A 14,613-nucleotide genomic window follows, 5' to 3' on the forward strand; every position below is an offset into this window, starting at 1 on the left:
GGCGAATCTCCTTAACGGGGACACACACACTAATAAAAACTGACAAGCATTCTAAATCCTCTCCACTATTTTTTTTACCTTAATTCATTCATTGCATTAAGGTAAAAAAAAACTTCTGTGCCACGGGATTTCCCATAGCCCCCACCCTTATACAAACCTGAGCCCAAACTCAATCCAGTGCTGTGCCCCAGAGCAGTGTCTCTCTCTTCTTACAAGGCAGATTCGGCACTTGCCGAAGAGGAGGAGCCAGGAACATGAGCAAGGGACCCCAGAAGAAGAGGATCAGGGTTGCTCTGTGCAAAACTATTGCACAGAGCAGGTAATTATGACACGTATTATATTAATAAAAATAATTAAGCTTTACATTCACTTAAATGCAATGAACATCAAAGGACTTGAAGGGGGTATTTTAGTGCATTCACAAGTGCTCAGAATTAAAAAAAAAAAAACAGAACTGTTAGTTGCAAAAATCTTACAGCATACTGAAAATGTTTGAGCCAAAGATCCACTGAAAAAGTAACAATTGAAAGCCAATATGTTTAATCTGAAGTTAAAATTCTCAGAGATCATACTATGGCTAGACATGGTTGGATGTCCTCCTAGGAACCTTCAGATCATAGTACACGCGATCAGAAAATCATACAAAAAATACCGCTTTCAAATCAATTGTACGATAATCTGATCGTCAGTACACAGCTTTTGAAAGCCAATCATAACAGTTCATCTGAAATTATCTGAAGTAACAAACACAAAAACATTTCTTGTATGATAACAGATCGTACAATTTTAATTTTAAACAGTACAGTTATCGTCCAAAAATACAATACAAATACAATACAATACATTACATCACTTCCGAAGTTGTATACGGATGTACAAGAATTTTCGTAAACTGAGTAACCACTTCATTTTCGATATGGAGATTAGCATGAAACAAAAAACAGATGATCATTCCTCTGATATTCTCATTGTGTGTACAAGGCTTTAGAGTTTCACCAAACGTCAGACAATTTCTGTTAGAAAAAAAAATTACTTTTGAAATCAACAGCTATTTTTTTTTCAATATTTAAGGTAGGATTCCATGCTAAACCTAACTTATGTTAACCACTTGCCTACTGGGCACTTAAACCCTCTTCCTGCCCAGACAAATTTTCAGCTTTCAGCGCTGTAACACTTTGAATGACAATTGCGCGGTCATGTAACACTGTGCTCAAATTAAATTTTTACCATTTTTTCACCAAATAAAGCTTTCTTTTGGTGGTATTTAATCACTGCTGTTTTTTTTATTTTTTGCTAAAAAAATCTGAAAAAAAGTTTCATAGTTTGTTATAAAATTTTGAAAACAGGTAATTTTTCTCCTTCATTGATGTGCACAGATGAGGCTGCACTGATAGGTGGCACTAATGGGCACTGATAGGTGGCACTGATGGGCAATGAGAGGTGGCACTTATGAGTGGCACTGATCTGATGGGCACCGATGGTTGGCATTGATGGGTGGCACTTAAGGGCACTGATAGGTGGCTCTGAAGGGCACTGATAGGTGACACAGATAAGCGACACTGATAGGCACTGGTAGGTGACACTGGTAGGTGACACTGATCTGTGGCACTTATGATGAGGCACTGATGGGAATTGATTGGCAGCACTGGTAGGCATAGATAGGTGGCACTGGTGGATGAAGGTAGGTGGTACTGTGGGTACTGGTAGGAGGCAGGGTGAGCACGATGGGCACTGATAGTTGGAATTGGTGGGTACTGATAGGTGGCACTGGCATTTGGCACTGGTGGGTAAAGATGAGGCAGCCGCAGGTCTCTGTGTGAGGAACCAATGTCCCTCTGACAGAAGCCAGTGACTGGCTTTTTTTTCCCTCACGCTGACAGCGTGAGGGGGAAAAAAATAGTAATTACCGATCTTCTGTTTACATCATGTGATCAACTGTCATTGGCTGACAGCTGATCACATGGTAAGGGGCCGGGATCGACCCTTACTCTGATCTGTGATCACCTGAGTCTCATATACTCAGAGCGTGCCGCGCACAACCTGCAGGGATGCGCAGACAGCACATGCTCGGGAGGACGTCTTTGGACGCCCTCCCGGCAATTAAGGTCCACACTGTAGCCATCTTTCGGCTATAGCGTGGACGACAAGAAGTAAAAAATTACTTAATTCCTCTTAACAACTATTCTGACTAACCTGTGTAAAATAAAAAACTGTATACATACCTACAGTATTTTCAGGTCAATCCGGCCCAGTCAAATGATCTCCCCGTGTCAGGCAGCGTCGACAGCAGGCAACAGGAGAAAGCGCTGGACAACGGCTGGGTATGCCTGGGTGCAGCGACACCCATGGGCTTATTATGGTCCATGTGTTGTCAGCATTCCTCCCTCTCCCCTAGAGATGCTGCTGGCTCACACAAGGGAGTCAGATCACATGATTGGACTAGAGCAGCCTGAAAATAGGTAAGTATACAAAAATAATAATCAGAATACGTGTTGGAGGGGGTTATTTTTAAGATAAGTTAGGTTTAGCGTGGAATTCTATTTTAGGGCTTATCCATAAATGCCCTGATCCTGGCCCTAGTGCCATTAGACATTAGATATGGGATGGAATTCAGTATTTGTTGTGAGCTTCTTAGGTCCTTTAGTTTGAAATACAACATGACTGTCATAAGGCTCTGCATTATAAAACTCCTGTCACCACAAGGACACAAAGAATACAATTGTTTCCTGTGTGTCCCATTCACACTGCAATGCACCCTGGAGCTGTGCTGCAATGTGCTTCGATAAAATGCAGACATGATGCATTTTATTACAGCACACTGTATAGAATCGCATAGCACGCTCATGGAATCGCATGGCACTCTACAACAGTGCTGCTGTACACCACCATGAATGAAGTGTACAAGCTTGTCCAAATCAAAAAAAAAGGGGAAGATATGTGATGTGCTGAATTGTGCACCACACTGCCCCCTAGTGCAGTCAGTAGAAGCGGTTGCCAACTCTAGTGTGAAAATGGCCCTTAAAGGGATTGTAAAGCGATTTTTTTTTTTTTTTTAAATAACAAACATGTTATACTTACCTCGACTGTGCAGCTCGTTTTGCACAGAGTGGCCCCGAACCTGCTCTTCTAGGGTCCCTCGGCGGCTGTCTCGGGTTCCTCCCGCAGGTGCTTCTCACGTTCATGCGAGCTCCCTCGCATGGTGAGAAGCATCTGTGGGCGCGCTCCCGTGATACAGTCGGCGGCTATAGCCGCTCGCTGTATCACACGGCCCCGCCCCCGGCGCTCCGCGTCAGTGGATGTGATTGACAGCAGCGCGAGCCAATGGCTGCGCTGCTTTCCATCCATCCACTCCAGCCAATCAGTGGCCAGGCTGAACGGTGGAAAGGATGTCGGGGGACGAGCACGGGACTTTCGAGGGGTGAGGTAAGTAAAATGGGAGGGCTGGGGGCGCAGGCACTGTCAGATGTTTTTTCACCTTGATGCATAGAATGCATTAAGGTGAAAAAACATTTACCTTTACAAACCCTTTAATCAGGTTTAGAGGTTTGGAGGAGCAATTACTTTTTATAGTCTGAAGACCAAGTACACCTAGCAACAGAAATCAGCATTTAAAGTATAAAATATAAGGATTTATTTAAATTTTTGGTCAAAGAATTTGGGGGATTGTGAAAAAAATCCCTCATACAATAAATCTCAGGAAAATAAAGCAACATGCAAAATTACATATTTACTGGAGCCCTGATAATAAATTATACATTGTGGGAGAAACTTAGTGTTTAGTGTTAGAACATGAAAACATTAACTGTTTTGCTTCATGTAATTCTTATTTCAGCATATATTACAGAATACTGTGATAAAAGAAATTGTGAACTAATTTCATCTAGGACAAAATTGCCATGCACTACATATTTTTCTCTATATATTTTCTCTATATAACCACTTTGAGCAACACTTGGGTTGTATGCAGTCCATGCCTTTGTTAAACCTATACATGAGGTATGTCTGTCCAGCATTCTGTAAAATGTATGCAGCCAATTACTCAGCTGCTTCCATGTCCTAGAGTGATATTTGGCACTTGGCTATGCTTTGATGACAGACAGATTTCATAATTACTTATGAGATCTGCTTCAGTCTTAAAATATTCATTCTATGCCCAAAGGCAAAAAACCTTCAGGATGCAGCTCCTGCTGCAGCCCCACCCTGCAATACTTACCCGAACCCCATCTCGATCCAGCGCTGTGCATGAGAGCAGTTACTCTCCCCGGGTCTCTGCCTCTTCATTGCTGTCATTCACAGCCAGTGAGGGGGGAGCGGGTGGCATATGTCTTATGGACACACAGAGCGGGGACAAATGAGCATGCACAAGTGCCCCCCATAGCAAGCGGTTTGCTATGGGGGCACTCGGAGAAGAGGAGGAGCCAGGAGCGCAGGCGGGGGACCCAAGAAGAGGAGGATGGGGCTGTTTTCTGCAAAACCACTGCACAGAACAAAATAAGTATAACATGTTTGTTATTTTTAAAAAATGTACTTTAAATATCACTTTAATAAATTAATTAGTGACTGTCATTATGGAAACAATTCAACTATCCAGTAGTATAAAGAATCCTTTGTAAAATCCACAATCCAGCTTCCCCTTTTTTTAATAGCAGTGTATTTCCGGAAGTCAGATAAGAACTGCAAGCCTAGCACAGTCTCTATAATGAAGATCATTTTCAATAATAGAGGCCTTCAACAAGAAGTTGAAGTACTTTGAAAGCAAGTCATGCAACTTAGCCGACATTTTAAAAATGTAGGCCCCTTCAGACCTTGCAGTTTGTTGTGGGGCATTATTTTAATGCAGTGTACTATAATATACAGCAAATACATTATGGTGTACTCCAGAGTGGGTGCATTGGCATGTCTGTTTGCATGTCAATCTAAATGAATAGCACAGCAATACGCCACAAAAAGTGTTGAATGATGCTGTACATTGTAGTAACTTAGGTAAAATGTGTGTTTTACCACATATTGCCACAGTGCATAGGTCTAAAGGGGGATAAATGGAATTATAGCTGTTGAAAGAGCTCTACATTTAATACATTTAACTGTATTATTATTATTAGTCAACATATATATATATATATTCAGCATCTCACAAATGTTAGTACACCCCTCACATTTTTGTAAATATGTGACAACACTGAAGAAATGTCACTTTGCTACAATGTAAAGTAGTGAGTGTACAGCTTGTATAACAGTGCAAAATTTGCTGTCCCCTCAAAATAACTCAACACACAGCCATTGATGTCCAAAATGCTGGCAACAAAAGTGAGTACACCGCTAGGTGACAATGTCCAAATTGGGCCCAATTAGCCATTTTCCCTCCCCGTTGTCATGTGACTCATTAGTGTTACAAGGTCACAGGTCTGACTGGGCAGGAGGTGTGTTAAATTTGGTGCTATCGCTTTCACTCTCTCATACTGGTCACTGGAAGTTCAACATGGCAAAGAACTGTCTGAGGATCTGAAAAAAAAGAATTGTTGCTCTACATAAAGATGGCCTAAGCTATAAGAAGATTGCCAAGACCCTGAAACTGAGCTGCAGCACATTGGCCAAGACCATACAGCGGTTTAACAGGACAGGTTCCACCAGAACAGGCCTTACCATGGTCGACCAAAGAAGTTGAGTACACATGCTCAGCATCATATCCAGAGGTTGTTTTTGGGAAATAGATGTATGAGTGCTGCCAGCATTGCTGCAGAGGTTGAAGGGGTGGGGGGACAGCCTGTCAGTGCTCAGACCATACACCGCACACTGCATCAAATGAATCTGTGTGGCTGTCGTCCCAGAAGGAAGACTGTACAAGAAAGCCTGCAAACAGTTTGCTGATGACAAGCAGACTAAGGACCTTGATTACTGGAACCATGTCCTGTGGTCTGATGAGACCAAGATAAACTTATTGGTTCAGATGGTATCAAGCGTGTGTGGCGGCAACCAGGTGAGGAGTACAAAGACAAGTGTGTCTTGCCAACAGTTGAGCATGGTGGTGGCAGTGTCATGGTCTGGGGCTGCATGAGTGCTGCCGGCACTGGAGAGCTACAGTTCATTGAGGGAACCATGAATGCCAACATGTACTGTGACATACTGAAGCAGAGCATGATCCCCTCCCTTCAGAGACTGGGCCACAGGGCAGTATTCCAACATGATCACGACCCAAAACACACCTCCAAGACGACCACTGCCTTGCTAAAGAAGCTGAGGGTAAAGGTGATGGACTGGCCAAGCATGTCTCCAGACCTAAACCCTATTGAGCATCTGTGGGGCATCCTCAAATGGAAGGTTGAGGAGCACAAGGTCTATAACATCCATCAGACTCCAGTGGCAACCTGTGAAGCTCTGGTGAACTCCATGACCAAGAGAGTTAGGGTACTGCTGGAAAATAATGGTGGTCACACAAAATATTTTTTATTTTTAACACTTTGGGCCCAATTTGAACATTTTCACTTAGGGGTGTACTCACTTTTGTTGCCAGCAGTTTAGACATTAATGGCTACGTGCTGAGTTATTTTAAGGGGACAGCAAATTTACACTGTTAAACAACTGTAGGCGGAGGGGTGTACTCACTTTTGTGAGATACTATATATATATATATATATATATATATATATATATATATATATATAAAATAAATATTTTAGAAAAACAACATTTAATAAATGCAGTGAGCAACACAAACATGCACTGGAGATTTACCAGCATGTTTCTCTTGTGCTACCGATGCAAATGTGAACAAGCGAGGAAGACAAACTTAGGCTGCTTTCACACTGGGGCGGTATTCAGGCGTTACAGCGCTAAAAATAGCGCCTGTGTAACGCCTGAAAAAAAACAGCCCCTTTAACTCCAGTGTGAAAGCCGGAGGGCTTTCACACTGGAGCGATGCGCTGGCAGGACGGTGAAAAAAGTCCTGCCAGCCGCATCTTTGCAGCGGTGAAGGAGCGGTGTATTCACCGCTCCTAAACCGCTCCTACCCATTGAAATCAATGGGACACCGCGGCAATACCGCCGGCAAAGCGCCGCTTTGCGGGCGGGTTTAACCCCTTTTCGGCCGCTAGCGGGGGGTTAAAACCACCCCGCTAGCGCCCGCACACCGCCGCTAAAACGACGGTAAAGCGCCGCTAAAAATAGCGGCGCTTTACCGCCGACGCTGCTCCCGCCCCAGTGTGAAAGCAGCCTTAGTCAGCCATGAAAGCTCGCATCCTAAAAAATATTTATTTTTGCCTAAAATGTAACTACTGTCCAACACTCCTTTAACAAACAGTGCTAATCATACAAACAGTTAAGGCAAAGGCATAGGTATGTGTGACATATCTAGCCTGTCTTTACTTTTCTTTAAATTTGTTCATTTATTTAATTCTACTGATAAGATTTAATTAAAATGGGCATTAAATATATATCGGCATCATGACTTTTTGCATTGGTACACAATGAAGGTAACTTATTTGGCTATGATATTGTCAAAGGAAGGTTTAACTAAGCCATTTAGAAACTTTTAATATAATTAAAGTCACACTATTGTAAGTGTATTGCTTTATTACTGTAACACTGAATCACTTTCATTGTCTGCCCAAGTGTTACTGTGGGTGTCACCTTTTCATGCATTAGCCAATGAATTCTCATCTAAGTAATGCCATTGGCTACAGAAAACCAGGGTGCCTGTCATACCTTCTAGTGCCTTATAAGAATCACAAGTATTGAATGCTATTCGTTGTTGGGGATCTTCCCACTCTGTGAATATCATCTTGGATTATACTGGAAAGGATTATTAACCATGGAATACAGAATATTCTACATTCTTGCAACTATACTAGTATTTTGCCCCTTTTTCACTGCATCAGCATGGTAAGCTTGAATACAAATAATCTTTTTTATAACAAAAACCTTTAATTTAATTTAATTTAATCTTTCATATTCTTCATTCTTGTTCTAGGTCAGTCAACAACTTTCTGATGACAGGACCAAAGGTAATAATTTTTTTCTCAATTTTATCCATATATATATATATATATATATATATATATATATATATATATATATATATATATATATATATATATATATATAATTGTAACTATATTAATGGTATTTTTTTTCAAAGGCATATTTGACATATTCCTCAAGTGTGGCAGCTGGAGCTCAGAGTGGCATTGAGGAATGTAAATATCAGTTTGCATGGGAAAGATGGAACTGTCCAGAAAGCGCTCTTCAGCTGGCAACCCACAATGGTCTCAGATCTGGTAATTTAACTTTTTATGCATAATATAAAGTCGTTTTATAGCACATTGGTATATAAATTGGATCATAGTTGTTATTAAATGCTACTCAGTGTTTTCATTTCAATTTTAAAAATGACTGGGTACCTATGGTGTATATACTTTCTTTAGCAAATACATGCTATTTAATATGGGGCACAATTTATAGTTAACTAATATTTCATATTCTCTAAGGTGGACTTGCTCAATAAGATAATCGTCCTTCACTAATTTGACCACAGTACACCGTTGTATTGTATAGTAATGAATTCCTGCAGTTCGTACACCCTCAGTTCTGTCTGTATTGTCTTGTTTATAAAATTGTCTCCAGGTTTCCAGTTTTATATTTCAAAATTATGATCAATATATATTCAGCCCTGGTAAAAAAAATATGCAAACCAAACCATCACTGAAAGGAGTCCTATAACACCAGAAGTATAATTTCTTATTTTTTTTGGAACTTTCATGATTACACATTGTCACAGTATGTCTTTGTATTTTTTTAATTTTGTATATATATATATATATATATATATATATATATATATATATATATATACACACACACATTGATAATCTTTGTCCTCTCTCTTTTCTATTCTTTAGCAACAAGGGAAACATCTTTTGTACATGCTATCAGCTCAGCAGGAGTAATGTATACTTTGACTAGGAACTGCAGCATGGGGGATTTTGATAACTGCGGATGTGATGATTCCAGAAATGGAAGGATTGGTAAGTTTAAGTCTGGCTAGTTTTTACTATATTTTAAAAATAAATAAAGCCCAAGCAATTTTAGAATAACTGTCTGCTGTGCTAATTATATATAACAAGTCTGCCATAAACATGTATTGACTACATTTTAAGTGGTATATTTTAAGGGTGGCTATTTCTTCGCCTGATTAAAGCACATACTGCAACTAAATGTGTGAGGATCAAGCCAAGTAGAGGGTACCTAGAGAACACAAGCACATGAAAATTAGCATTAGAGGTACAGGATTTTCTGACTTTAAATTTATTGATAACAATTGATGATCATTTTTCTTATTTGTGGAGAAAAGAAAATAAACCTTTTGTCATGTAGGCAAGGGAGATGACTGCAGTGGGTCTCAGAAGTATAGTGATTCCCATATCGCAGATAATTCAACCCCTAACCATCTTGATGAAAGAGCTATCTGTCCATTGTCACCATGTGCATAAGATTAAAATATTTTTAATGGTAAAGATATACTATATTTTTTTAATAATGCCTAACCCATTTGGTCTGTTTACATTGTATTACATTTGTAATATATAAAATGATTATAGGCAGTTGTATATTGTTATGTATTAATGTAGTTTCATAAACTTTACATAACATATAACCTCATCTTTTGAATGTTAAGTATTGAACTTAACATTCCAGGACAATCTAAGGTGAACATTTTATGTAAAACTGAGGCAAAGATTGTGCTTTTTAAGGATACAAGAATGTATCCTTAAAAAAAAAAAAAAAAAAAAAAAAAAAAAGCCACCCTATGAACTGTCATGCATTTTACTAGCTAGGGGAAATTTCCATTTGTTCCTCTGATTTCCTGGTCCTAACAGCCAGTTTCCTGCTGTGACCTGCAGTAGTATTCTATTGTAAGGCACAGTGGGAGGATTCCCAAAAGGTCATTAAATTACATATGCAAAATAACATTTCTTTCATTAGGCAAAAAGAAAACACATATAAACATCCTTAATTGTGTATTTGAATTTAGCATGTTGATCTGCTTTTTCCTACAGTGTAATCTATCAAAGTGTGGTTAACACATTGCTGGATAATAAAATAAAGAACCCATGCTTTTATTTTTATAGGTGGAAGAGGCTGGGTATGGGGTGGATGCAGCGATAATGTTGAATTTGGAGAGAGAATCTCAAAATTGTTTGTGGATGGCCTAGAGACAGGACAAGATGCCCGGGCTTTAATGAACTTACATAACAATGAAGCAGGAAGACTTGTAAGTTTATTAACAATTGTTTGATAATTGCATTCTTTTTTTACTTCTTTTAACTTGCCAGCATTAAAATTGAATAGCCTACTTCTTTCCACTGAAGGGTCACTCTAAAAACCTTACAATTTTTTGGCTCAGTACCTTTCACACCTTCTAAATGTGACAAGTGCAAACTCTGACCAGTCACCGAAAGCGTCACAGAAGTGTGTGCTAAGCAGTAGGTAGTTTTACACCTCTGCATAATGTGTCTTTAGTTTGGGATTAAGGTTCTTAATAGGGTAACTTTCTTTACCCCAGAATGGTCACTAGAGGAATATCATTCTGAAAGGGAAATGTTTTTCTAGTCACGATGTACTGAATATATTCTACTGCTGTACTATTACGCATATTTGAGCTATCGTTTGTAGTCAGCAATGACAGTGTTTTTTTTTTATATCAAATGAAAATTGTTGGGAAAAAAATGTCTAGAAAAAAGTTTTATATTGACACATTGGGGGTTTATTTACTAAAATTGGTGAGTGCAAAACCTGGTGCAGCTGTGCATGGTAGCCAATGAGCTTTTAACTTCAGCTTGTTTAATTAATTTCTTGACAAAAAAAAAAAATGGAAGTTGATTGGTTTCTATTGTCCTTTCCATTTTTAGTAAATAAACCTCATTGAGTAGAGTTCACACTTTACCTATAGACTAGTTTCAGGAACATTTAGACTTTCTACAAATGCTTGTGTGACTGCACAAAAAAGCCTATATTATAGTTTGCTAAGGACAGCCATACATGGTTCAAATCTCGGCCAGTTCAGCAGGAACCATTTGAACCATTAGTGGGCAGGCTGAATGTACCAAGTTGATCGATTGATTAACTAGGGTACAACCAGCCTGCCAAATTCGCTTACAATTATTGCAAGCAGCTGCTATAGCCGCTAGTGATAATCACTGTCTTCTCCTGGCAGGGATGGCCCTCCCTTGCCCACGATGGCTCAGAGGGAGTTATTCCCACATCAACACTGATTGTGTTACCTGGGTGATTTTCTTTCTGTTAACATAAACAGCCTAATAAATTGTATTACTTTACATTATTATAGTTTAAAAAAGAAGCTAGTAGTAGTAAATTAAGTTAGACATACACAGAATATGCTGCCCACGTAACTAACTGATTTTCTTTAAAATTCCATCTATTATATCAGTGTGACATAGCATTGTACCCTTTAAAATACATGCTGTTTGTTGGGAATAAAAAATATGTGTTATTGTTATTTCATAACAATAAATTTTACAATACATGTGGGTAGAAAAAGTAAAAAAGTAAAAGTATTAACAACATTTCTAATTATTCAGGGTGCCATATTTCATGATTAGTTGAAAGTATATATTGAAAGGGTAAGCTCACCTTCAGCAAAATTCTCCTACGCCATTACATATCATCACTCCCGTTTTAAATACAGCACCTCCTCCCATTATATGGGGGAAAGGGGGCACACGACAAAAAACCATTGGCCCCTCAATACTCGTGCTGCTTACAAGATGGGCTGGACATTACAATTATGCACCCCCTGGCAGCCGCTTTAGGCTGTTCAAACTACACGTGTGCGCTCCCACCCCCACATCTGCATGTGTGATGGAGGGAGGTTCAGCATTTTAAATAGAGGAGCACTGGTATATTTTTTCGGAAGATATGGAAATGCATAGGGGGGTTTTTGGAAAATCTTGCTGAAGGTAAACTTACACATTTACTACCCAAAGTGAACAGCAATATTGCACTATTAAAAGCACTGAATAAAATGTAGCAGTCTTTACGTAACCCATGGTATCCATGTTTATTAGCCCTATCTTAATTGTCTTAAATGTGTATTGTATGCAAATTTGGGATTTGGGCACAAAGTGTGAAAATCAACACTTAAGTATAGTTTTTCTAACATTTAAGTATATAAGTAAAATGCAATATGTGCCGTTTAAATCAGAGCTATATGGACCTTCACTTACATAGTTACATAGTTAGTCAGGTTGAAAAAAGACACAAGTCCATCCAGTTCAACCTTAAAAACTTTCAGTGCTGCAGTGTCCCAGAACTCCACACCATGTGCTGACATCTTCAGCCAGTCTGACTCCTGGGACCGATCTTTAGCTGTTTTCTTTGGCTGGGCCAAAATTACGTTGCCCCTGTGTATGCACAGGAGCTTGTTCATGTCAGCATTGCCAAAAATTGTACAATGGACTGCATATGCACAGCACAGTGTGGAGGGAGGACAGGCAGGTAATAAACTTCAATGCAGAAGAGACAAGGATTTATTTACTATAATTGGAGAGTACAAAATCCGCTTCTAGGTTTCTCATAAAATGTGTTTATTGAAATATAACAATTCAGGAAACAAGTTCAAAAGCGACACAGGAATATAATATGTTAGCATACAATAGAAGAATATAATCCCTTAATATAAAAAAAAAGTTAGTCAAAAGATTAATAACTCAAAGAGACAATTCCATAGACTATTCAAGAGAGAATAATTCTAAACATAAACAGAATATTCAATAATATAACGAAGTCTCAAGTTAATAAATCGAGATTATCTAGAGCAGTGATAGCAAACCTTGGCACCCCAGATTTTTCAAACTACATTTCCCATGATGCTCATGCACTCTGCAGTGTAGTTGAGCATCATGGAAAATTAAGTTACAAAACACCTGGGGTGCCAAGGTTCGCCATCACTGACTTAGAGCGTTAAGGGATTATCACTGTTATTATTCAAGCAGGAGCAAATGTCAATAGTTTTGTAGTATCATCAGAAAAAGGAATGCAATTAAAAGTAAAGCTACTTGAACCTGATGAAGAGAAGGAAGAGGTACAAGAAAAAGGTAGAAGAAAGGTAGAATAGAGAAGGAGTCAGAAAAGGTAGAAAGGAAAGCTTCTAGGTTCCATTGTCAAACCTTAGTTGAACAAGCTGCAGTTAAAAGTTGATTGGCTACCATGCACAACAGCACCAGAGTTTGCACTCACCACTTTTAGTAAATCAACCTCATTATGTCTCTTCTGCATAAAAAAAAATCCCCATGTTTTTGTTCTTTAAAGTTTCACAGTAAATTGTATATATCACAAACAGGTTGACATTGTCTAATATTGTATGTCTAATTGTAAGCATTTATTTCAAAAATAGGCAGTAAAAGCAACAATGAAAAGGACCTGCAAGTGCCATGGCGTATCTGGAAGCTGTAGTGTGCAAACGTGTTGGTTACAGCTTGCGGAATTCCGGGACATCGGGAATCACTTGAAAGTCAAACATGACCAGGCTCTGAAACTAGAGATGGACAAGAGGAAAATTAGATCTGGCAATAGTGCAGATAACAGAGGAGCAATAGCTGATGCTTTTGGCTCTGTTGCTAAATCTGAGCTTATGTTCCTGGAAGACTCTCCTGATTATTGTTTAAAAAATGTCAGTTTGGGTCTTCAGGGAACAGAGGGACGGGAATGCTTACAGAGTGGTAAAAATTTGTCGCAATGGGAGAGGAGAAGCTGCAGAAGGCTTTGTACTGAATGCGGCCTGAAAGTGGAAGAAAAGAAGATTGAGATCATTAGCAGTTGTAACTGCAAGTTCCATTGGTGCTGCACAGTAAAGTGTGAGCAATGCAAGCAAGTGGTAATCAAACATTATTGCTCCAAGAAGGACAAAATTACTGACAATACTTTCATTAAAAAAAAGAACCGGGGACATCGGAGATAAGTTAAATAACACATTTGCCATGGACGATGCAATAATGTTTACGTCTTATATCTTCTTTGATGTTGCAGAATTATTTTTGTTGTTTCCTATTAATTTATCAACGTTGTAAATTTAAACATTGTATACTATTGCATAGTGATATGCATGTCAGTTGTAAATATTGCTTAAAACAAAACATATGCACTTTTCATGATGAATGTGATGCCTGAACCAAAATAAAACGTTGCGCGTATCTTTTAAGAAAATATTTAAATTAAATATCTGTGCCTGTGTTCTTTTATATTTTCACCACCAAAAAAAATTATCAAAAGGTAATATGAAGTTGCTTTCAATTATTTTTCATAAGAATCAATGTGGTTGATCTAACAAAGGGATATAGATTGTTCATTTAGGAAAGCAAAGGTGCAAGCTCGCTGAGGGGGAAGTTCTGCTTATGTTGAAAAATTCCAATTATGTGTTGAGGAAAACTAAATGTACATCATTGGGTGATTGAAGTGAACATATCTTGACTGTATTTACTAAGCTAAGTGACCACTCACTTTGCAAAATAAACTCATCTTTTAATAAATAAATCCAAATATATTAGACATGTATGTGTTCTATGATATCTCCATAAAAAGTAACACATTCAGATAAAAAGC

The 14,613-nt window shown here is 38.7% G+C and overlaps 1 protein-coding gene across 2 annotated transcripts; it reads left to right on the forward strand.

Moving 5' to 3' along the window:
• Positions 1–1,616: 1,616 nt before the first annotated feature.
• Positions 1,617–14,068, forward strand: WNT8A (Wnt family member 8A). Of its 2 annotated transcripts, none has more exons than XM_077452704.1 (6): positions 1,617–1,639; positions 7,967–8,000; positions 8,135–8,273; positions 8,895–9,020; positions 10,125–10,267; positions 13,409–14,068. In XM_077452704.1, the coding sequence occupies exons 1-6, from the start codon at positions 1,626–1,628 to the stop codon at positions 13,970–13,972; spliced, it is 1,020 nt and encodes a 339-aa protein (XP_077308830.1). In that variant the 5' UTR covers positions 1,617–1,625; the 3' UTR covers positions 13,973–14,068. The 2 variants fall into 2 exon arrangements, with proteins under 2 accessions (XP_077308830.1, XP_077308829.1); XM_077452703.1 differs by lacking the exon at positions 1,617–1,639 and adding an exon at positions 7,731–7,878.
• The last annotated feature ends 545 nt before the right edge of the window (positions 14,069–14,613 follow it).

This window comes from Lithobates pipiens, unplaced genomic scaffold, assembly GCF_037356315.1.
Source record: "Lithobates pipiens isolate NorthernLeopardFrog02 unplaced genomic scaffold, aLitPip1_a1.2 Scaffold_23, whole genome shotgun sequence".
Lineage (NCBI taxonomy): Eukaryota > Metazoa > Chordata > Amphibia > Anura > Ranidae > Lithobates > Lithobates pipiens.

Coding starts and splice junctions, on each gene's coding strand:
- WNT8A (XM_077452703.1), top strand. CDS start 7,808: ATGGAATACAGAATATTCTACATTCTTGCAACTATACTAGTATTTTGC. Junction 8,274..8,894: donor CCACAATGGTCTCAGATCTG/GTAATTTAACTT, acceptor TCTATTCTTTAG/CAACAAGGGAAACATCTTTT. Junction 10,268..13,408: donor ACAATGAAGCAGGAAGACTT/GTAAGTTTATTA, acceptor TTTCAAAAATAG/GCAGTAAAAGCAACAATGAA.